This window comes from Gekko japonicus, unplaced genomic scaffold (genome assembly GCF_001447785.1).
Source record: "Gekko japonicus isolate JY-2015 unplaced genomic scaffold, Gekko_japonicus_V1.1 scaffold3968, whole genome shotgun sequence".
NCBI lineage: Eukaryota > Metazoa > Chordata > Lepidosauria > Squamata > Gekkonidae > Gekko > Gekko japonicus.
The window spans coordinates 51,559-74,480 of record NW_015164317.1 but is presented as its reverse complement, the minus strand read 5'-3'; the positions used below and the strand labels follow the sequence as shown (position 1 = coordinate 74,480).

Genomic DNA, 22,922 nt, shown 5'->3' with positions numbered 1-22,922 from the left:
CAGAGACTATCCATCTAGTCTGCCCTCCCCTTAGAGGGGCCCGAATAACAAATAAACAGCTGTAGAGTCTTCTGGAAGGGCTGTGTTCTGCTTCCTTAACGATGGAGGTCCAGGTAGCAGCCACTGCCAAGTCAGCCTTTTACCATCTTCGGCTGATTAGGCAGTTGGTTCCCTTCCTTGGACCTGTCAACAGTGATCCATGTGATGGTCACCTCAAGATCAGACTACTGCAATGCTCTCTACATGGGGCTGCCCTTGTCCCAAATCCAGAAGCTACAGCTGGTGCAGAATGCAGCGGCAAGGCTGTTGTTGTGTCTCCCTTTGATGGAACACATTCAGCCTGCGCTGAAAGCACTGCACTGGCTACCTATAGCATACCGGGTTTGCTCCAAGGTGCTGGTTCTTACCTATAAAGCCCTGTATAACCAGGGGTCTGCGTACCTGAGGAACCACCTTTCCCCATATGTTCCCCAGAGAGTACTGCGGTCAGGATCTCAAAATCTTCTTGCTCTCCCCAGTCTCAAAGATGTCAGGCTGGCTACAACCAGGGCCAGAGCCTTCTCAGTGGTGGCGCCACTTTGGTGGAACAAGCTCCCTGAGGACATTAGGGCCCTGCGGGATTTATCACAATTCCGCAGGGCCTGCAAGATGGAGCTCTTCCACCAAGCGTTTTGAGTGAGAAGCCACTCAAAATGCCCAATACCAACTGGGTAAGCCACCTTTGGCCGTCTGCTCTAACACGTCAAGGAGCCAGTTTGCCAGCTGTGTGTGTGTGTGTGTGTGTGTGTGTGTGTGTGTGTAATGACCCTATTAGGATCAACTAGGATCAACTTAGGTATATAGCACCTTGCCATTTGTTTTTAAGATTTTTTTTTTTACTGTCGTAATGTTTTTATGATGCCAATTGGCCTTGTAAGCTGCCCTGAGCCTGTTTCAGGGGGAGGTCTGGGTATAAATTGAATAAATAAATAAATAAAGTAATACAGTGCTGGTTCTTACCTATAAAGCCCTGTATAACCAGGGGTCTGCGTACCTGAGGAACCACCTTTCCCCATATGTTCCCCAGAGAGTACTGCGGTCAGGATCTCAAAATCTTCTTGCTCTCCCCAGTCTCAAAGATGTCAGGCTGGCTACAACCAGGGCCAGAGATTTCTCGGTGGTGGTGCCACTTTGATGGATTACCGCTTTGGTGGGAAGGTAACAGCGTTCCATGCGCCTCGGCATCTAGTCATGCCGGCCACATGACCATGGAAATGTCTTTGGACAGTGCTGGCTCTTCGGCTTGGAAACGGAGATAAGCACCGCACCCTAAAGTCGGATTTGACTGGCTTTCGAGCAAGGGAAACCTTTACCTTTAATACAATAGACCCCTTTTAACATCCAATAAATGGAGAGTTCTTTCTGCCTCTGACATGGGAAAGAGAAAGAAGATGGGCAGGACAATGTCCTCTGCTAAGTGGAAAGATTATACCACTCTCAGGAGGAGTGGTAGGCTAAGGTGAAGTACCACCTTTTCCCCATGAAATTTAATAAAAGGTGGGTCAGCCCGTAAGGCCGCTAGTTCTCCCAACCTCCCAGGAGATGTGATTGGGAAGGAGGTTTAGGTCGCATGAAGCAAGTGTTTCGAAAGGTGAGAGCACAAGCCATGTGAGAACCACAGATGAAGATCACTGAGGCACAATGTGCGCTTGGGGAGGGGGAGGAGAGTTAAATAACCCCTTCAAAAACCTTTTCGGTTCCTGATGGGAAAACACACTGCTGTCACCAACTAGGAAGTGAGAAGCAGATATGGCGGCAAGGTGACCCTTGACGGAAGTCACCGCTAAACCAGACTCCCTTAGAGAAAGGAGATACTCAAATGCGAGTGGAAGAGAGCAGGTAGTTGCGGAAGCTCCTAATGACCACTTGGAAAAGCGAGACCAGTTTGCAGCATAGCAGCACGTCGTGGAGGGTCTGCCAGCATTCAGGAGAATGCTAGCCACCCTTTTGGAAAAAATTAACTGTGCTGGTTCAGCAACCATGCTGTCGATCACAACCTGTGGACTCTGTGGTGAACAAAGGGGCCCTCGTGTAAGAGGTCTGGTTTGAGAGGCAGACGAATGGAAATTCCCTTGGGCATTGACAATAGGTGTGGAATCAGGTCTTTGGAACCAGTGCGGGCACAGTCCTCGAAACCGAGGTTTTTTTCAGAACCGAGCAATGGGGGGTTTTTGCCTTGGCCTTTTTAGGTGGCGGCTCTGAGGCACAATGTGAAGAAGATCCGTTGGGGGAATAGGATTGGCACCACATCGGTTCTATATGTGGAACCAAGGGGGCTAATGAAACTGAGGACAGTCCCAATGCTTTTTGTATCGTTGCCAGCGACTTAGTCGGCGTACTGTGGGATTGCTCTACTGAGGCAGATAGATTTTGTTAGATCGCCGCTAACAAAGATCCGGAGAGTGATTTTAGCAAGTGATCAGCTTTATTGAAGGTATGAACAAGCGCTTAAAGCATTCATAACCAGAACAGGTTAACATTGGGAGCAATGTTCCCTCTAAACTGTGGAGTCTTGTGAGCAAAAATTCAACTTTGTGAGCTACTGGCATTAAACTTGTGAGCGAGCGATTTGGCTCCTGCATCAATTAGTTGGCTCTGGAGCCATCCTTCCTGAGCTAAGACAAAAATGTGTGAGCCGGAGGCTAAAAATCTGTGAGCTAGCTCACACTAACTCAGCTTAGCGGGAACACTGATTGGGAGCTAGGCTCCTTTTAAACATTCCCGGGCTAATATAGCCACACCCATTTACAATTAACAACCAATGGGGTTGTGCGGATAAGGACCAATGAGAGTTCTTCCCGCTCAGGGAATTAGTCCTTCTCAGATTGGTCGCTGTTGTTGAGCGACCAATAGCGTGTGAGTGCGGAGGAGCCTTCGTCTGGCTCGAAGCTTAACATGGGAGGCGAATGAGGTGATTCATGTAAGCCATTTCAATACATTACAGATTTGGTGCTTGGAAAGCGCTTTTCCCCATAGGCTGGCCTCTGAGCGTGCGGCATGATCAGATTGGGCTTTGGGGGTAAATTGCAGGCAAAACTTACATGAAGCCATGTCGTGCCCCTTGCCCAAACGTATGAGGCAGAGTGAGTGTTCATCTGACCTTGCCATTTTCATACTGCACTGGGTACACTTCTTAAAAAGCACTTTCTGAAAAATTCTCAAGAAGCCCCTGATGGAAAAAAAATTATCTCTCCTTCTTTCTTTTCTTTTTTAGAGCTCGGCTCAAACTACTAGGAACCCTGTAGAGACACTGGAACAACAACCTTCTGCCAGAGTGAAAAACCAAGTGTGGAAAAGGGGAGCACCCCCTCTGGAGCATGTAGCCATTTGGACCGGGAAACAGCTGCTAATGCACTCCGGAGGGGAAGGTCTCCCCGAAGGTCTCTTTCTTTCCCGAGGAAATGCTAGTAGAGACCTCCAGTGGCCAGCCTGTGCAAGCGCAGTCCCAATGTGGGACTCCACAGAAGACCGAAGATGAACGAAAGTTATCCTTGGGAAGGAGAAGCGGCTTTGGGCTAGGAATGCTACCACCGTTCTTGGCCACACACTTTTGACTCCAACTTTCCAGGCAGTTTCTGATGTGGGATCTTCCCCCAACCATACAAAAGAAATTCTACAGAAATATTGTTACAATGGCCCTGAAGTGGATGGCCCAGTCTTGTCGCATCTCAGAAGCTAAGCAGGGTCGGCCCTGGTTAGTACTCGGATGGGAGCAGGGGTCATTTCGTAGAAAAAGAAGTGCAGGAGCTCATTAGCATAACTTATTAGCATAACTGATTTGCATATGCCACGCCCCCTGACATCACTGGAAGTGTGTCAGAAGGCAACACCACCGCTCAGGCTCCACTTGGTCTTAAAGGTGCCACTGGACTGTTTTGAATTGCTAGCTATGGGGGGGGGATGTGCAGATCTGCCCTCGCAGAGGAGGGAGAGCTTGTACCTGAAAGCAGGCGGGGGGGGATCTGGAACTTACCTGGCTGCTTCTTGTTCCTCGTGGCCCGACTGAGGGCTGCTGGGAGCAGGGGCGGGGCTTGTTGTGTGTGCCCACCCCCTGGGCTCCTTACTGCCGGAGCTCCGCTCCTGTGCGCTCCTGCAGGAAATGACCCCTGGATGGGAGACCGTCAAAGAATTCCAGGGATGCTACACAGAGGCAGGCCATGGCAAACCACTCCTGTTCATCTCTTCCCTTGAAAACCCTACAGGGTTGCAATGAGCCAACAGCTACCTGACAACAGCTTCTACTCCCACTGTTAAAATGAATGTCTGCTTTGGTGGCAACTGTGTAGAAAGCGCCACAAGAGAAAGAAACCAATGAGGGAGATCAGCAAGGAAAATGGGCAAGAGAATTTTTTTTAACAATATATGACTGCAAATAAAAACAAGACGAAACTATGTACACAACCCATAATCAATGCTCCCTCTAAGCTGTGGAGTCTTGTGAGCAAAAATTCTACTTTATGAGTTACTGGCACTAAAATTGCGAGTAAGCCATTTGGCCGCTACATAAATTAGTTTGCTCTGTAGCCATCCTTCCTGAGCTAAGACAAAAATATGTGAGCCGGAGGCTAAAAAACTGAGCTAGCTCACACTAACTCAGCTTAGAGGGAACATTGCCCCTAATCAGAGGGTGCCACCAAAGAAATCCCTGAAAGCACACCTGGGGTCATATTGGCAACATACCAAAATAGAAGCACACTCCTCTCTTCTTCTTCTGGAAGAACTCCCCAGAGGCCCTGGCGTGGACGTTGGCACCGTTCTCTACCAGGAGCTTCACTAAATCTAAACTCCGCTTCTCGATGGCAATGTGCAGTGCCGTGTTGCCTGGAGAAACAAGGTTCACACAAGAATCACATCTCCAAAATCTGATCTGGGGTAACGCTCAGCCCTGCCCTACATTTCCTCAGGCATTTTTAAAACAAGACTCTCGAAGCAAAACAGAGTGTCCTAGGAGGACTCAAAAATAGGACATGACTAGTAACAGATGCCTAGTTAGGTGTAGTGGTGTAGTGGCCAGTTTGGTGTAGTGGTTAAGTGTGCGGACTCTAATCTGGGAGAACCGGGTTTGATTCCCCCACTCCACCACTTGCACCTGCTGATGTGACCTTGGGTCAGTCACAAGCTCTGGCACAGCTGTCCTTGAAAAAAGAGCCGTTTGTGTCAGAGTTCTCTCAGCCCCACCTACCTCACAGGGTGTCTGTTGTGGGGAGGGGAAGGGAAAGGAGTTTGTGAGCCGCTCTGAGACTCCAAGTGAAGGGCGGGGTATAAATCCAATCTCTTCTTCTTCTCTTCTTCTAGTTCAAGCAAACAATTCACCATTTGCTAACTAAAAACACGCCTTTCCCCCCTTTTATGTGCATGTAATGTAATACAGTCGTTCCCACTGCTTATATGACCAGGGCCGGTGTCAGCAGACCATTAGGTGGGACATCCGCAAGGACCCAGTGCTCCTTGCAGGGCCCCCTGGCACTGGCCCGTGCCCACTAGTACTGCCAGCCTCCAGGTGGTCTAGAATAAATAAATGGAAATACCGCAAAAAGGGTTGTGCATATAACAACACAGTCAAAAACTGTAGCACTGTACCTAAAAACACTTGACACTTGATTCAAAACATTCTTATATTAACAGTGTAGTGCTCTAAATAACCTTTCAGATCCATTCCAAAGACACCAGTGCAAATAGTCCAGTACAGCTCAACAAATTCCTAACAGTTCATAAATGTCCACAAAACTAAGAGGAGTAACAGTCGGATTTTTGTTGTTGTTGTTCAGTCGCACAGTCGAGTCCGACTCTTCGCGACCCCATGGACAAGATCTCGCCAGGCCTTCCTGTCTTCCGCCGTCCTCTGAAGTTGGCTCAATTTCATGTTCGTTGCATCTGTGACACTGTCTAACCATCTCATCCTTTGCCGTCCCCGTATTCTTTGACCTTCAATCTTTCCCAGCATCAGGGTCTTCTCCAGTGAGTGCTCCCTTCTCATTTGCTGGCCAAAGTATTTGAGCTTCAGTTTCATTATCTGGCCTTCCAGGGAACGGTCAGGGTTGATTTCTTTTAGGATTGACTGATTTGTTCTTCTTGCAGTCCAAGGGACTCTCAAGAGTCTTCTCCAGCACCATAGTTCAAAAGAATCTATTCTTCGGCGCTCGGCCTTCCTTATAGTCCAACTCTCGCAGCCATACAGGACTACTGGGAATACCATTGTTGGCAGGGTGATATCACCTGGAAGTGACATCATCGCATCAGGGACACCGCACAGTAACGCTCTGGTTTGAGGGCAAAAGACTACACTTTGGAGCTGGCTTTACCATAACCTTTCACCCCTCAAACCAGAGCATCACTGTGCAACGTCCCTGACATGATGACATCACTTCCGGGTGACACCATCACGTTGGGGATGTCCCGGAATGCCCCCCCAAATCCCCCCTGGTGTGGTGAGGCGGCCTGGCAACCCTACCAAGAAGGGAGGGGCCAGGTGACCACTGAACCATTATGACTGATCAAAGGGGAGGAACACGGTGGGCATAAAAGCTGAATCACCCACTTGATTGGAAACAGGCCATTCAGTTCTATAGAGGAAATCAGGGGTCACCAGTCTTGTGAGCAAAAATTCCACTTTGTGAGCTACTGGCATTAAAGTTGCAAGCGAGCAATTTGGCTACTGCATAAATTAGTTTGCTCTGGAGCCCTCCTTCCTGAGCTAAGGCAAAAATGTGTGAGCCGGAGGCTAAAAAACTGTGAGCCGGAGGCTAAAAAACTGTGAGCTAGCTCACACTAACTCAGCTTAGCGGGAACATTGCCCATAGGTGCCACGGTGCCTCCCAACACCTTTCCTGGCACCCACCATGTGTTTTCAGAACGTGGGCAGGACAAGATGGGACATTTGCCCAGCAAGCTTTCTGATTGCTTTGGGGACAGCTGCTACTACCGCACAAGGATCTTCACTGTGTGACCGAAGGCAAGATGTGGCGGCCATTTTGTGACTGGCTCTGCCTCCTGGGGCAGCTCTTTTGTGGCAGCCATTTTGAAGCTGTGCCCACCACTCTGGGTCAGGATTCTAAAGGTGCTCACAGGCTCAAAAAGGTTAGGGACTCCTAGAGTAAACCATGGGCAGATCTATCAATGGGTTTGACCTTTCAGTCTTCGCTCATCTTCAGTACAGTTCCCTGCCCCCCCCCCCGCCAGATGGGCAGAGACATAATCCCAGGAACACGTACCTTGGTAGTAGTTACCAGTGCAAGCAGCATTGACTAGGGGGGTTGGATTCCCGCTCTCCTTGTCGATCTTCAGCAGCACCGCGATGGTGGGGTTCGTCCCATCTCTCAAATTCAGCAGGGCCTTCATTAAGCAAGTCTTTCCTGTTTTTCCATCTGGAAGAGAGGAGTTTCAGCTCAGCCGCACCATCTCCTGTAGGCAGGGCTTCTGTGGCTATATCGTCCCAATTCTATGAACATGCGGGGATTTGTATCTGGGAAGATCGTGATAGCTCTCCCCCGTCCCGCCACCATTTCAAGCAAATGCAATTCTGGAAGAACAATTCCCACATCAAGGATATGGTGTATAAGGTCATAATGCCTTAAAAGAAACAAACAGATCAGGGCTGCGGTCACACGGAGCATTAGGCACGCTAGAGGGACGGAAGATAGGCGGATTTTCCGGGTGCGATTTCACCGCCACATCTGGGAAGCGTCGAGCTCCTGTGGCGAACCCGAGGCTTCCCGCGGAAGATGCGCGGTAAAAAACTAGTACCTCGGAGATACTAGTTTCCTAAAACCGCGGGGCAAGGGCGGGCATCTGATCGCATTTCCAGCAGTAGTTCCGGCGCCCGCCCATGTCCCCTCACAAAAAGGTTGGGTTTTTTTTCAAAGTCTCCACGGATGCGCACAAGCACCCAAGGGAGCATGCGCACATTTGAGTTTTTAAAAAACCACCCAACCCCGTTTGCCCCACGCCCCGCTTCTTTGCCGTGCCGCAGGACTGTGGAGTGATCAGCACCTCCCCCCTACCACGGGACCTCCACGGGACCTCCACGGTAGGTCTGCTCGCGCAACCGCGCGTTTTTTAGCCCCGAGGCAAACAGTCACGCTTCCCCCCCCCCCCGCATTTTCCTGCCCGTGTGCCCGCAGCCCAGGAACATCATTGACCCCTATGGACAAAATGAAAATGCTCACAACCTATGAAAACACACCAAGAAAGGAGAGGACAGGTTTGTGCATCTTGCAAGCCATGAATGTATAGGCTCGGTCCCTGTGGCTGGGGATGCTGATAGTCCAGCATCCCTGATCACAAGGGAGAAACCAACATAAGCAGTTTGTACATGTGGGGGAGCTCAGTACACATGTTATGCTGAAAATGCAGAGGACCAGAGGCTGCAATTCTGTTTACAAAATAATGGTTGACCAAATTATGCGTGGGATAGAGAAAATAGAGAATTCTATCACAATACAAGAACTCATTGGCACTCAATGAAATCAATGAGCAGGAAGCTCAAAACAGATAAAAGGAAGTACTTCTTCAACTGAAGAGTGATTAACACGTGGAATTCACTGCCACAGGAGGTGGCGGCGGCTCCAAGCACAGACAACTTCAAGAAGGGACTGGATAAACATATGGAGCAGAGGTCCATCAGTGGCGATTAGCCACAAAGTATAGATGGAACATCTGTCTGGGTCAGTGATGTTCTATATTCTTGGTGCTTGGAGGGCAACAGTGGGAGGGCTTCTGGAGTTCTGGCCCTGCTGGTGGACCTCCTGATGGCACCTGGGTTTTGGCCACTGTGTGACACAGAGTGCTGGATGGGCCATTGGCCGGATCTAACATGGCTCCTCTTATGTCTGGGTCAGTGATGATCTGTATTCTTGGTGCTTGGAGGGCAACAGTGGGAGGGCTTCTGGAGTTCTGGCCCTGCTGGTGGACCTCATGATGGCATCAGGGTTTTGGCCACTGTGTGACACAGACGGTTGGACTGGATGGCCATTGGCCTGATCCAACGCGGCTTCTCTGATGTTCTTATGCTGTCCTTCAGCCACCTCAGTGATAAGGCACACACTTGCTCAAGGTCTGAGCTTTAACCATTCCCATCTCCGCTTAATAAGGGCCTTGGGTATCAGGGAGGAGAGTTGGGGGAGCTACTGCCATTCAGAGCAGAGAGCGGATTTGTATTTTCCAAGCTGTGTGCCACAATCAAACTTACAGTGAAACACACACGAAGCTGACTTATCCTGGAACAGACCACCAGTCCATCGAGGTCGATATTTTCTACTCAGACTAGCGGTGGCTCTCCAGGGTTTCAGGTGGACACCTTTCACATCACCTACTACCTGGCCCCAGGGGTCATTTCGTAGAAAAAGAGGTACAGGAGCCCATTAGCATAACTCATTCGTATAACTTATTTGCATATGCCACACCCCCTGACATCACCGGAAGTGTGTCAGAAGGCAACACCCACCACTCAGGCTCCACTGGACTGTTTTGGATTGCCAGCTATTGGGGGGGGGGGGGGGAACATGCAGATCTGTCCTCACAGAGAAGGGAGAGCTTGTACCTGAATAAAACTTGGTCTTAAAGGTGCCACTGGACTTTTTTGGGCCGGGGGGCCGGGGGAGCTCTGCAACTTACCTGGCTGCTTCTTGCTCTGACTGAGGGCTGCTGGGAGCAGGGGGTGGGGTTTGTTGCATGTGTCCGCCCCCTGGGCTCTTTACTGCCGGAACTCTGCTCCTGTGCACTCCTGCAGGAAATGACCCCTGCCTGGCCCTTTTTAACTGGAAAGGCTGTATGCACAGCAGAGGCTCTTCCACTGAGCTACAACCTGTGAGCCATAGGGGACTGAATCATTCTTGTTTCCTGACAGCTCAGAGCGCCCAACCACCAAAAAGGGTTGTCTGCTATGTGCACTGGATAAAGTCCTTGCTCTGGGCTTGCTTCCTTCCACTCAGCATCCGGTGGGGCAGCTTCTTCTGTGGCGTCTCTGTCTTGTCACACATCACGTTCACAGAAACACAAATCCTTTTTGGCAATCATGAGCCAATTCTTAATCTGACAAGAAGTTGAGCCGCTCTGTACAAGACTGCACCAGTTTTATGTCATATTTTTGGGCAGGGGCGTGCAGGCATTTACCTCTGTATTCAGAGTTGGAGAGAAATTTGTGGCTTCTTCGCAAGTATCCGGCCAGGCCTTCCAGCTCCTCAGGTGTGCCGCTCGTAACAGCGCCGAAGATACGGTCTCTGTTGTAGGGATCTGGATCCTTTGGGCTGCGGAAGGAAAGCAAAGGTATTTATTCAATATTACGGGAGTTTGGGAATCTAGGAGATGAGGAAGTTGAGACGGGAGGTTGGGGAACCCCGATTTTCCAGGTGTTCCACAGAGCAATCCAAATCAAGATGTTATCCTTGGACAAGCAATGCATTTGTCCCGTTGCAGAGACATAGAGGCCCATTCTACATCTGGCATTCGCTCTGTCGTTCTACCAACCCCACACTGGAACAGAAAAAGATGCAGCTCAAAACCACATAAATCTATGCAGACGGCCTCCATAAAACCGAGAGACCAAAGAAAGTGAAACCGGCATGCAGCGTGGAGGCTACCGTAAGGACAAGCAAAGAAAGTGAAAGTGGCATGCAATGTAGAGGGGAATTTCTTTTCCAACATTTATTTATGTATTAAATTTCATTATATTTATACCCCGCCCTCCTTGCGAGCGGGCTCAGGGCGGCTTACAACAAGGCACAAAATGCATACAGTATAAAAAGATAAAACCGTTAACATTCAGTACAATCAGGATGCAAGAATAGAAAGATCCAAAACATCTTGCATACCAGAAGGAGGAGGGCCAGGGCCGTAGATAGAAGTTACTCGGCCCTCCGGCGGTGTCACTCTATAGCGGAGTGGTGGTGGTAGTGGCAGTGGCGGCTCCTACTCGAAAGCCTGGCGGAAGAGCTCCGTCTCACAGGCCCTGCGGAACTGCAAAAGGTCCCGCAGGGCCCTGATCTTCTCCGGGAGCTCATTCCACCAGATAGGAGCCGCCACTGAAAAGGACCTGGCCCTCGTTGCCGCAAGCCTGGCCTCCTTAGGGCTCGGGGTCACTAGCTGGTGGTGTGACCCTGACCGAAGTGCTCCTTGGGGCATATGTGGGGAAATGCGGTCCCTCAGGTATATCAGACCAAACATGGGTTTGGCAAAGCAGCGGAGCGAATGCTAGGTGCAGAATGGGCCATAAACAGAACTTCACAGACTCTGGGAAGGCTGCCCGTTGAATCTCTGGATGGGTCCCTACTCTGGGCCTGCTTGCGTACAGTCAGAATGCATACTGAGGACAGTGATTTACACAGAAACAAGGGGACGGGGACACTTCCAAGGATTGTAATTCTCAATAACTAGTTGTGGGCAGAGGTCATTTCGAGGGGGAACGCGGGGGAACGCAGTTCCCCCGGGTGAGGTACGGGGGGCAGGGCACATGACGAAGCCCTGCCCCCTGCTTCCGGCCGCTCCGCTTCCAGCCCTCATTCAGCCAGGAGGAGGCAGGAGAAGAGGGAGGGTAAGTTGCTTCCTCCCCGCCTCTCCCCACCCTTGCCTGCCTGGGGCCAGGGAGGGCCTTGGCGGGGCTTCCTCGCACTCCCGCTGGCCTTGCAGGTCCACCGCCGGGCCCCTGATGTCAGGGGGGGAGGCATATGCTAATGAGTTATGCTAATGAGTTCCCCTAGCTCTTACGAAATGACCCCTGGTTGTGGGGTGTAAGTTTGCCTCCCATTTTGATCCCCTAAAGTAATGCATCAGCTATCAGAAGTCTGGGGAGCATGACGCCCTTATAAGGTACCTCCTTACCTCGCATCGTTACCCCGATAATCTTTTCTTATCCTGATCACTGCAGCGGGCTGGCTCTCGTTCTGGAAAGGGGTGTCCAGAGGCCGTAACTCATCTCCCCCATCCTCTGCCCAGTTCCGGGCTGCCTCCGATTCTTCAGTGACGCTGTCAGCAACCTCTAACAACGGCAACATCGTCTGACTGGAGGTGCTGCCAGTGGGTGGAGAGAACGTGCCATGAGAAGAGTTCATTAGTTGCAGCAGACAGATTGAACGTGACTTGAGGGTGTACGAGGAATATGAATCTTGGGTTGTGGCTTACAATACAAAAACAGCAACTAAATTTCTGGCTCTCGTTATCAGGGAGAAAGGCCAGGGAAAACGTCTGGCCCATCCAGTGGCCAAGAGGGCAGAAATTCTAAGTAGTCGGTTTCTTGTGGAACTGCATTTGCCTTACGGTACGGAGATGTCTAGCTATCACCCCCTTGGTGGCCAGCCCTATCATTCTGCAGCGGGGGCACCTGTGATTGGTTGGTGCTTCTGGCATTATAAACCCATCTTGCCTCCACCAGCTCTTTTAAAATTAGATTTTGCTGTTTGAGGTGATGTCAAAAAAATCGTCCGACAAATGTTGGTATTGCAAACTACCAAATGCAAACTATTTGCATATGTTGTGACAGGGTGCAACGGGCTTGAATCATTGTCTGAAGATATGAATATGAAGGAATATGAAGGAATATGGGAATGTTTGGCTGACACAGCACTAGGTAAAGGTAAAGGTTCCCTTGCTCGAAAGCCAGTCGAATTCGACTCTAGGGTTGCGGTGCTCATCTCCGTTTCCAAGCCGAAAAGCCAGTGCTGTCCAAAGACGTCTCCCTGGTCATGTGGTCGGCATGACTAGACGCCGAGGCGCACGGGACGCTGTTACCTTCCCACCGAAGTGGTACCTATTTATCTACTTGAAATTTTTTGCTTTCGAACTGCTAGGTTGGCAGGAGCTGGGGCCAGAGACAGGAGCTCACTCCGTCCTGCGGCACTCGGGTCTCGGACTGCTGAACTACCGACCTTCCAGCCTGCAGTTCAGCGTCTTAACCACTGAGCCACTGCAGCTCCTCGACACAGCACTATACCCACCTCAAAAAAAGGGGGGGGAATGTTGTTAAGTGACCTCCACACCTGAGAGGAGTGAATGGAGAGTCTCAGTCTTATTTTGACATATTTATTGCTTTACAACGGTTGACCTTATAACCTTAGTTTGTTATTTAGTTTTGTCTTGCATATCTTAAAACATCTTGATCATGTTACATGTTAATTTGCTGTTCAGCCCCTGTCTATAAGTTTGAACCTTACCTTCCTTCCAATGTATTAAAAAAACTGCGCATGGGCACAAAAGCTCATACCCAGAGGTCATTTCGGGGGGGATCGCGGGGGATCACAGTGCCCCTGGATGAGGTACGGGGGGCGGGGCACATGACGAAGCCCCGCCCCTGCTGCCGGCTGCCCCGCTTCCGGCCCTCATTCAGCCAGGAGGAGGCAGGAGAAGAGGGAGGGTAAGTTGCTTCCTCCCTGCCTCTCCCCACCCCTGCCTGCCTGGGGACAGGGAGGGCCTTCGTGGGGCTTCCTTGCACTCCCGCCGGCCTTGCAGGTCCACCGCCGGGACCGTTGGGGGCGGGGTGTGTGGCCTTATGACACACTTCTGGTGATGTCAGGGGGTGTGGCCTTATGACACACTTCCGGTGATGTCAGGGGGTGTGGCATATGCTAATGAGTTATGCTAATGAGTTCCCCTCGCTCTTTTTCTACGAAACGACCCCTGCTCATACCTTGAATAAAACTTTGTTGGTCTTAAAGGTGCCATTGGACTCTAAATCTGTTCTGTTTGCATATGTGTTGGGCATGCAGGCCAACAAATCCTGGTTATTGGTTGCTGACATTATGAAATGTGGCTTAGGTATGGATTTCCCCTGTTCCTCTGAGGTTACCTTATTAAATTATATACGTTTCTGAAAGAATTTTGAATGATGGTCTTTCATATAGAACAGCAGCTAGAATTGCCTTCGCGAGATATTGGAAGTCAGATAATATTCCACCAATAGAAGAATGGATCGTGATATGTAAATGGATCATGATATGTAATGGATCATGATATGTAAAGAAACCTTTTTGGGTAATCAAATTGACATTCTTAACAAGAGGGGAAAATGGATCTCAACTAAATAGAGTTTAGCAAACCCTTCCCCCCCCCAAGACTTGCTCAATTGATGTAATCAAGTGGGGTATAAAGATTTCAGTTGAATGTTATTTCAAATATTTCTGTTAATTTATATTTCTGTTAATTTATTATGTAATCTTAAATTAAATGAAATTCTATTAAAAATAGCATTAGATTTTCCTTTAAAAGAAAAAAAATGATGACCTAACATTTAAATGACTGCTGAACTTAAAAAAAATAATAATTGAAAAAAGCAGAAACCCAACCTGAAGAGGGTCACAAAAGCCAGACAGGGGACTGAGATCATTATCTGAATTGCTGATTTCATCTGTTTAATGCATCTGTTTAATGCATTGGGGGGGAGGTTGTTCCGCAGGAGGCAACTCCTGCTGGGAGGGGCGCTTGGAGACACCAAACGATTCTAAGATTGATTTAGATGTGGGGGGTATGTGTCTGCGGAGGGGGAGGGTCTGAAATGGAGAGACTTTTTCAAAATGATGTCATCAGCATTCGTAGAAGCAACAAAGAGAGCTCGAAAGAACGCGGAGCTTATCATGGCTAGAGCGCTTGGCCTGGCCACACCCTGGCTAAGGAAGCAGGAAGGGTATGAATCCAGAAGTGCCACAGTTCAAATCTGCCTGGGCCATGTGCCTACCTACCTAGTGGGGCAGACAAGCCACTCTCAGCCTCCCTAACAAGGTTGCCAAGTCTGGATTGGGAAATTTCTGGAGATTTGAGGGTGAAGCCAGAGAATCCCTGATTGCCAGAGCGTCTGCTCTCCAAAACTGCCATTTTCTCCGGGGGTAACGGATCTCTGTAGTTTCAAAATTGTTTGTAATTCCGGGGGAACTACAGCCACCACCTGGAGGTTTCAAACAATAACGAAAACAACCGTGATGTTGTATTACGAAAATATATTTAGACTACTATTCTGTAGTGAATCATGTTCCTTCATCACATTATAAAGATATACGCATACACACAACAGGAATTGCATATAATACCGTTTCACGTAACAGCTTTTTCTAAGTGTGCTGCATGAATACTATTAGTTTAAAAATGTAAAGGTTCCCTTGCTCGAAAGCCAGTCGAATCCGACTCTAGGTTTGCGGTGCTCATTTCCGTTACAAAGCCGAAGAGCCAGCGCTGTCCGAAGATGTTTCCGTGGTCATGTGGCCGGCATGACTAAACACCAAGGAGCACGGAACGCTGTTCCCTTCCCACCAAAGTGGTACCTATTTATCTACTTGCAATTTCTTGCTTTCGAACTACTAGGTTGGCAGGAGCTGGGGCCAGAGACAGGAGCTCACTCCGTCATGTGGCAACTCGGGTCTCGAACTGCTGAACTACCGACCTCACACAGCCTGCAGTTCAGCGTCTTAACCACTTGAGCCACCGCAGCTCCATTAGTTTACACGTCAACAATTCTAATCCGTGGATTAACACACAAAGAATGTCATAACATAACATCACAGTTGTTTTCATTACTGTTTGCATCCTTCCCGTGATCTCACTGTTGTTTCTGCATTCCACCTGGAGGCTGGCAACCTCGCTCCAAACCCACCCACCCCCATCTACTATGGCCTGGTGCCCCTCTGAAATCTCCTTAACAATCCGCAAGAACCTGCAAAAGATTGTGACACACCTAAGAACTTGTATCTGAACTGAACTTGTATTTCCCTACTGCTTTCCCTCCCTGTGGTTGGGCCCCCACTTGAATAAAATTTTAGACTACATACTCCTCAGGGCCAGGGCTTTTCCTGTTTTTTTTTTAATTAAAGCATCCTGTCTATGGATGGTGCAATAGTTATAATAATAAAAATATGGAATTTGGGTTCATGGGAGCTGGTTCTCCCTCACAGCGGAGAAATCTCACACCTGTCTGGTACTGTAACTATGGGGAACATTTAAAACTGCAAAGTGGATGTCGCTGAAGCACAGTTAGCAGGCTGAGCTTCACAAGAAGAGCCCCATGGCCTGTCTTATGCACACTTAAAAACCACTGGGGCATCAGAGATAATCACACTTTGTGCAAAGGGAGGGAGGAACCTGGGTTTAATCCTAAACCCTACAACAATCTTTAAAAATGCACCGCAGAGATAACTGAGTGCCTTTGAGCATGCACAGAGTGTTAAGAACATAAGAAGAGCCCTGCTGGATCAGGCCAATGGTCCAGCATCCTGTCTCACACAGTGGCCAGCCAGTTCCTTTGGAGGGCCAACAACAGGGCAGAGAGGCTGAGGCCTTCCCCTGATGTTACCTCCTGGCTCTGGGATTCAGAGGATTAGTGCTTCTGAATGTGGAGGTTTCCCTCAGCAACTATGGCTAGTAGCCACTGATAGATTTCTCCTCCACAAATCTCTCTAATCCCCTTTTAAAGCTGTTTATTCCTGTGGCCATCACTACATCCTCTGGCGGCGAATTCCACATTTTAATCACTCTCTTGGTCTTTCCTTTTGTCTGTCCTGAACCTACTGCCCATCAGCACCAATGTTGTGCCCTCACTACTGAGCAATCACAACCAAACAGTGCGCATCTGAAATTAGGGGACAGGGGTTTTCAGGCCAGAAGAGAGGAAATTCTTTTGGAAGACTTGGGCCCTATCCCCTAGCATTTTATGAATTTACTGCTCCTTATACCTTAAGCCAAGTCAACCTGTTGGTCCACCCAGTATCGCCTACTCTGCCTGGCAGCAACTCAAGAGGCCTACTCTAACACAGCTCTCTAAGAGGTTTTTAATGTCAGGCACTGAGACTCTCACTTGGAACTTTCGGCAGGCACAGCAAGGCCCTCCACCAAAGAGGAGGAGGAGATTGGATTTATACCCCGCCCTTCACTCCGACTCTCAGAGCAGTTTACAAACTCCTTTCCCTTCCCCTCCCCACAACAGACACCCTTGTGAGGTATGCGGGGCTAAGAGAGCTCTGACTGAGAACTGCTCTTTCAAGGACACCTCTGACAGAACTATGGCTTGCCCAAGGTCATCCAGCAGCTGCGAGTGGAGGCGTGAGGAATCAAACCCGGTTCTCCCAGATTAGAGTCTGTGCACTTAACCACTACACCAAACTGGCCATGGCCTCTCCGAAGGGCAGCCTCAATAAGCAGCCATGCTGGTGCTGAGGGAGACAGAAAAGGCAACATGACTGTGGCCTATCGAAGAGAGTTAGGGCAAGCATGTCTGTGGGTAAGAGAAAGGGGAGAGGGGTGTGTGCGTATAATTACAAGACTGACTTCCAGGGAAAACTACAACCTTCCTTCTAGACCAGTGGTGGCGAACCTATGGCATGGGTGCCAGAGGCGGCACTCAGAGCCCTCTCAGTGGGCACGCGTGCAATCGCCCCAGCCAGGCCCAGACCATCATTAAAGTGTCAAATTCTCTGCCAAATAATTTAAAGTAAGTGTAAGCATTTGGAATTGCTTTCCTTACTTTGTTTGGATCATCTTAAGTTAATGTATGAGTTGTTTTTTTCTAAAGTAAAACCTCAGTATTCAGGTTAAATTGCCGTGTTGGCACTTTGTGATAAATAAGTGGGTTTTGGGTCGCAGTTTGGGCACTCGGTCTCTAAAAGGTTCGCCATCACTGTTCTAGACTGAGGCTCTATAACTGTGACAAGCAGAAATGTGCCTATCCCCCAAATAACACACAATTTTAGCAGCTGTCAATCTCTTTTTTAAAGCAAGTCACGGGCGCTGGCCTAAGGTTGCCAGGTTCCCCCCTGGCCCCCGGCGGTGGTGGGGGTAGGGTTGCCAGTTCCAGAATGAGAAACTCCTGGAGATTGGGGGGTGGAGCCTATGGCAGTGGGGCACAATGCCACAGAGTCCACCCTTCAAAGCATCCATTTTCTCCAGTGGGACTTATCTCTGAAGTCTGGAGATGAGATATAATTCCAAGGGATCCACAGGTCCCACCTGGAGGCTGGCATCCCTACGCTGGCCTCACTCTCTGACTTAAAACCCTGCTTCCTAATTCCAGATGCATGGGGTTATTTCCAGATAAAGGTTACTCACTGGCATGGGAATGGATTCTGCACATGCCTTGAAGAAGTACCCTGAAGTGTTCCCTTTAAGCTGAGTTAGTGTGAGCTAGCTCACAGTTTCTTAGCCTCTGGCTCACACATTTTTGTCTTATCTTAGGAAGGATGACTCCATAGCAAACTGACTTATGCAGTAGCCAAATCACTCGCTCACAACTTTAATGCCAGAAGCTCACAAAGTAGAATTTTTGCTCACAAGACTCCACAGCTTAGAGGGAACATTGACCCTGACCGTTGTTTCTAACACCGATTCTGGGGCTGAGCATGTAAATTCACTGTTCCCTGTTTTATTTAGCATACAAGACCCTTAACTAATCTAAGGCAGTGGAGGGGGAAATATATATATATATATACTTACTTTGCGGAGGGGATTATTCCACCCTGTCTCTAATATCCTGTTGAGCGGAGTAAGTCAGACGTCGGTTGCTATCAAGGAGGCAAATGTCAGATTTCACAAACCCTCCTCTTGCAAAATTACGATGCAGGTTTTTTCCATAAAGGCAAACGTCCTGGTTGCCGAATCCACACATTAAAGATCCTTATGCACTGGGTGGTGTTCAGTCCAGTCGGAAGAAGACCTATGGATTTCTCAGCTGGCAGGTGCAGAAGGGTAAATATTGCAGCCTCAAGGAAAAGACAATGCGGTTTTCAAATTCCCACTGAAAGAATTAAAGTCAGAACCGATGGATGTAGCATCGCTCGGAACAGATGGCACATAATTAATAGCTTAATCTCTGCCTTACCAAGATGGAGGATCCAAAGCAGGCAGTGCGGAAGCTATAAGGTTCCTTCTCCTTTTTAAATTCTTCCGTCTGCCTGCCGATCTCTCTCTCGTGTTCATCACAAGGCTTCTAAAAAAAAACAACCACAGCCACTCTGGATGGCATCCGTCATCATGGGATCAATTTCTTGATAGAGATGGGTTTTCCTCCCTCTGACAGTTGCATTTGTGGTGTGATGTTGAGGAAGAGGAAGCGAGTGAAACCACTATGTTAGCACAGAGAGAACATGTGGCAGCAGCTAAACAGCATGGCAGAGTGCGTAGAAAAAGCCTTTTTGCTTTTCTTAGGGGCCTTTCTTGCTCGCTGCGTCTCTAAAGGGCCGTGCATACGCTTTATAAGAGCTGATATTCTGGTGCTTCTGGACATGAAAGATAGTTGTAATCTTCCATTTGAGTTGTGGTGTCTCACGGCCAGAAAAGTAAGTTCCTTTCAGCTACCAGGGTGAAGAAAATGAAGGGATTGCTGGGGCTAGAGATGTGCAAAGGTGCTTTCGTGGCTCCTTTTCTTTTTCACATCTTGTTATTGTGAACCTTTTGCATCCAGCCGATTCATTCGTTTATTTTATGCTACTTATACGCTCAACCCTATTTGCATGCAAAAGACTGTTAAAAATGTGTACATTTAACAGCAATAATTTGAAATAAGGAAGCAAAAAAATGCTGTGACACTAAAGGTTCCCTGGTTTGCTTTGCAGAATGAAAAAACAAGACCGAAACAGATATTTTTGAGACAAGCCAGCAAGAATGTGAAATTTGAAATCATCCCTAAACTGAGTTTAAGTTTTGTGTGTAATTAAATTGCTTCCTGGGCCCATGTTAAAAAACAGCACAGTTAGGTGGCATTGTGTAGTGGGTTTGCCGCACGGACGAAGGACAAAGACTGGCATAGTGCAAAGCACGCTTAATTTGGTACACAACAAGACTGCCACTAACGGCCGGCAGGACAACTATATACACTCCAGGGACACACCCCTGGACTCCGTTGGTGGGTTTGAATTTCCCGCCACGGTGCCCATTGGTTCCCCAGTGGAGGGACTAGGAGCCTAGTCCCTATTGTTCTTCCAGAGTTAAGCTCTGGCTGTTCGCTGTCTCCCCAGTGGTGGTCAGCATACACAACAGGTGGTAAAACAAATATGGCCCCGTTCACACGGTGAATTTCCCGCAGGAGAGCCACGATTGGATGGCGGATTTTCCGGGCGCGATCACACCACAACATCTGACAAGTGGAGCGCACCCGTGGCCAACCCGTGGCATGCCGCCGAAAATGTGTGATAAAAAAATCCCTCCTCGAAGGTAGTAGCAAACGGTCTGCCACGGGCTGCCTCCGGAGTCCCTTGGTGTGATCGCACTGGCACGGCTATTCCCTCCGGCCGTCTTCGTTGCTGTGCACACGCCAAGGGCCGGAACCGCGGGTTGCCTCCGACGCGTCTGATTGCGTTATCGCGCGGCTAATTGCCACACCGCAAATACCCACGCCTCCCCCCCGTGTTTTTCAGCCCATGGGACCGGGGCATATGTAACAACACAAGAAACAACCGTTTTACCCATTTCTCTACAATGATTGTTTCAGTGGATGGGGGCAATCAGTCATTTAAAATAAGAGATATGAAAGAAATGTGAGATGGTCACCATTTCGTGGCATTCACGACTGTTTATTTTGTCCTGTTGCCACCTTTGATCAAACAGGCTTTGAATGTTTTTTTAAACAAATATAAAACAAAGAAACCCTGCCAAACCTCTTTACCAGAGGCAATGGTGGTGTGAGCACTGTATATAGCACAAACAGGATCCTTCAAACCATCCTCCAAAGATGGCCCACAATGTATGGCGGAATCTCCTAATGGTGCCCTGCGGTAAAAATATAATAAACTAAATAATTTCCCTTTTCCTGTCCTTCATTGCTTCTCCTGTCTGATTTATCCATTAGAGATTCCACCAAATTTCATAACCCCACCATTTTGACTCAACTCCCCCTGCCCCACTCCATGTTAAGTTCACGTTTCCCTTGTTCAAATCAAACACGTCAATGTCTGGGTGCCATTTTATGGTTTCCCCGTGGCATACTGTCATCATGAAATGAATCTGATTTCTAAGAATAATTTGCCATCCATTTAGGATTTTCAACTCCAGCTTTGGGAAACTCCTGGATATTTCGGTGCGGAGCTTAGGAGGGCCAACTTTGAGGAGGGGAGGGAGCTCGGTGGGGAGGCGATACCATGGAGTCTGCCTGTGGAAACTGCCGTTCCCTTCAGGAGAACTGATCTCTGTAGTCTGGAGATCACTGGTAATTCCAGGAGAACTGTAGGCCCCACTTGGAAGATGGCAATCCTACACCCATTGCATACCAATGAAATAAACAAATCAGGAATATCAGCAATGAAAAGGAGCAAAGGAAAAGGGGACACAAGGGTATACAAAGAAAAAAAGAACAAATGAAAAGGAATGTTTCGTACCTCCCTAGTCTCCTACCTGTATCCCCAAATAATCAATAATCAGCCCCAGGGGTCATTTCCTGCAGGAGCGCACAGGAGCGGAGCTCCGGCAGTAAAGAGCCCAGGGGACGGGCACATGCAACAAGGCTCCCAGCAGCCTTCAGTCAGAGCAAGAAGCAGCCAGGTAAGTTGCAGAGCTCCCCCCGGCCCAAAAGAGTCCAGTGGCACCTTTAAGACCAAGTCTTATTCAGGTACAAGCTCTCCCTCCCCTGCGAGGACAGATCTGCCCGTCCCCCCCCCCCAATAGCTAGCAATCCAAAACAGTCCAGTGGAGCCTCAGCGGTGGGTGTTGCCTTCTGACACACTTCCAGGGGGTGTGGCATACGCAAATGAGTTATGCTAATGAGTTATGCTAATGAGCTCCTGCACCTCTTTTTCTATGAAATCACCCCTATCGGCCACAAAATCTCAGTTCAGCTGGAGTTGTTTTGCACAGTGGAAGAACACATTCCACAAAAATTCCCCTCACAGAGGTGGCTTCTTTAAAAGATTCCCCCCCCAAATGTTTGTCTCTTCTTTTAGAATACTTAATATTGATGCCTCTCCCTATAGATCTTTCCAGCCAAGCTGTACATTAGCAGGTTCCGGGAAGACAGCTGAAGTTAATGGCTTCTTCTTCCCCTCATGGATTCTGCATCAGCCACGTTAGATGAATCATGAGCTGAAGCATGCCAACTTACCATCCATTTCTGCACGGGGGGGGGGGGGGGAAACCCCAGCAATTCCTAGTAAATTAAAAAAGGGGAAATGTGCAGTTATCACCTTTGGTATTAGATTTACATTAAAACCCTCGCTTGTGTTATATTAATACAGATGTTGGGAGCTGCCTCAAAACACTTGAGGCAGGAAATTAAACGATGGCGTGTGCGGGCACACAAACACCCCTCATCCCCAGTAAAAACAAGATATTAATGAAATCAAGAACTCATTTCCCAAATCCCCCCCCCCCCCCAAAATAGCCTCTTTATGTGCCTCACAGTCTGAGATGCCGATGGCCCTGTAAATGCTACTGACGCTTAACTGTGACAGTGCAGTATTTCAGGCAAAGAAGGGGGAATGTTAGGTTAGGCATGAGGTAGGGTTGCCAATTGTCAGGCAAGGCGGGATAGAAATCGAAATAAATAAATAAATAAATAGGTTGGGAGATTCCTGGAGATTTGGGGGGTGGAACCTGGGGAGAGCATATTTTGGGAGGGGAGGGACTTTGACCTTATGCAGGGCTCTTTTTGTAGAAAAAGCCCAGCAGGAACTCATTAGCATAATAGGCCACACCCAACAGCAGGAACTCATTAGCATATTAGGCCAACACCCCTGACAGCGCAGCTCATTAGCGCATTAGGCCGCACTCCCATGTTACCAGAAGTGTGGCCATCCAGCCACACCCACCTTTTGCTTGTTATTCTGTTCACCTTGTTTGTTGTCAAAACTCAGGGCCTTTTTTTGTAGCAGGAACTCCTTTGCATGTTAGGCCACACACCCCTAATGTAGCCAATCCTAATGAGTTTCTGCTGTTGGGTGTGGCCTATTATGCTAATGAGTTCCTGCTGGGCGTGGCCAACTCAGGAGCCAGCC

The 22,922-nt window shown here is 48.8% G+C and overlaps 1 protein-coding gene across 1 annotated transcript in view; it reads right to left on the bottom strand.

Annotated features, from left to right (window-relative positions):
• Positions 1-18,836, bottom strand: part of TRPV2 (transient receptor potential cation channel, subfamily V, member 2) — a 40,608-nt gene extending 21,772 nt beyond the window's left edge. Inside the window, exons 1-5 of the mRNA XM_015408834.1 lie at positions 18,436-18,836; positions 11,854-12,042; positions 10,150-10,283; positions 7,251-7,403; positions 4,720-4,860 (exon numbers count right to left, since the gene is read on the bottom strand). Coding sequence (XP_015264320.1) covers positions 4,720-4,860; positions 7,251-7,403; positions 10,150-10,283; positions 11,854-12,026 — 601 coding nt within the window. The 5' untranslated portion in view covers positions 12,027-12,042; positions 18,436-18,836. The remainder of the gene's footprint in view (positions 1-4,719; positions 4,861-7,250; positions 7,404-10,149; positions 10,284-11,853; positions 12,043-18,435) is intronic.
• Positions 18,837-22,922: the final 4,086 nt, after the last annotated feature.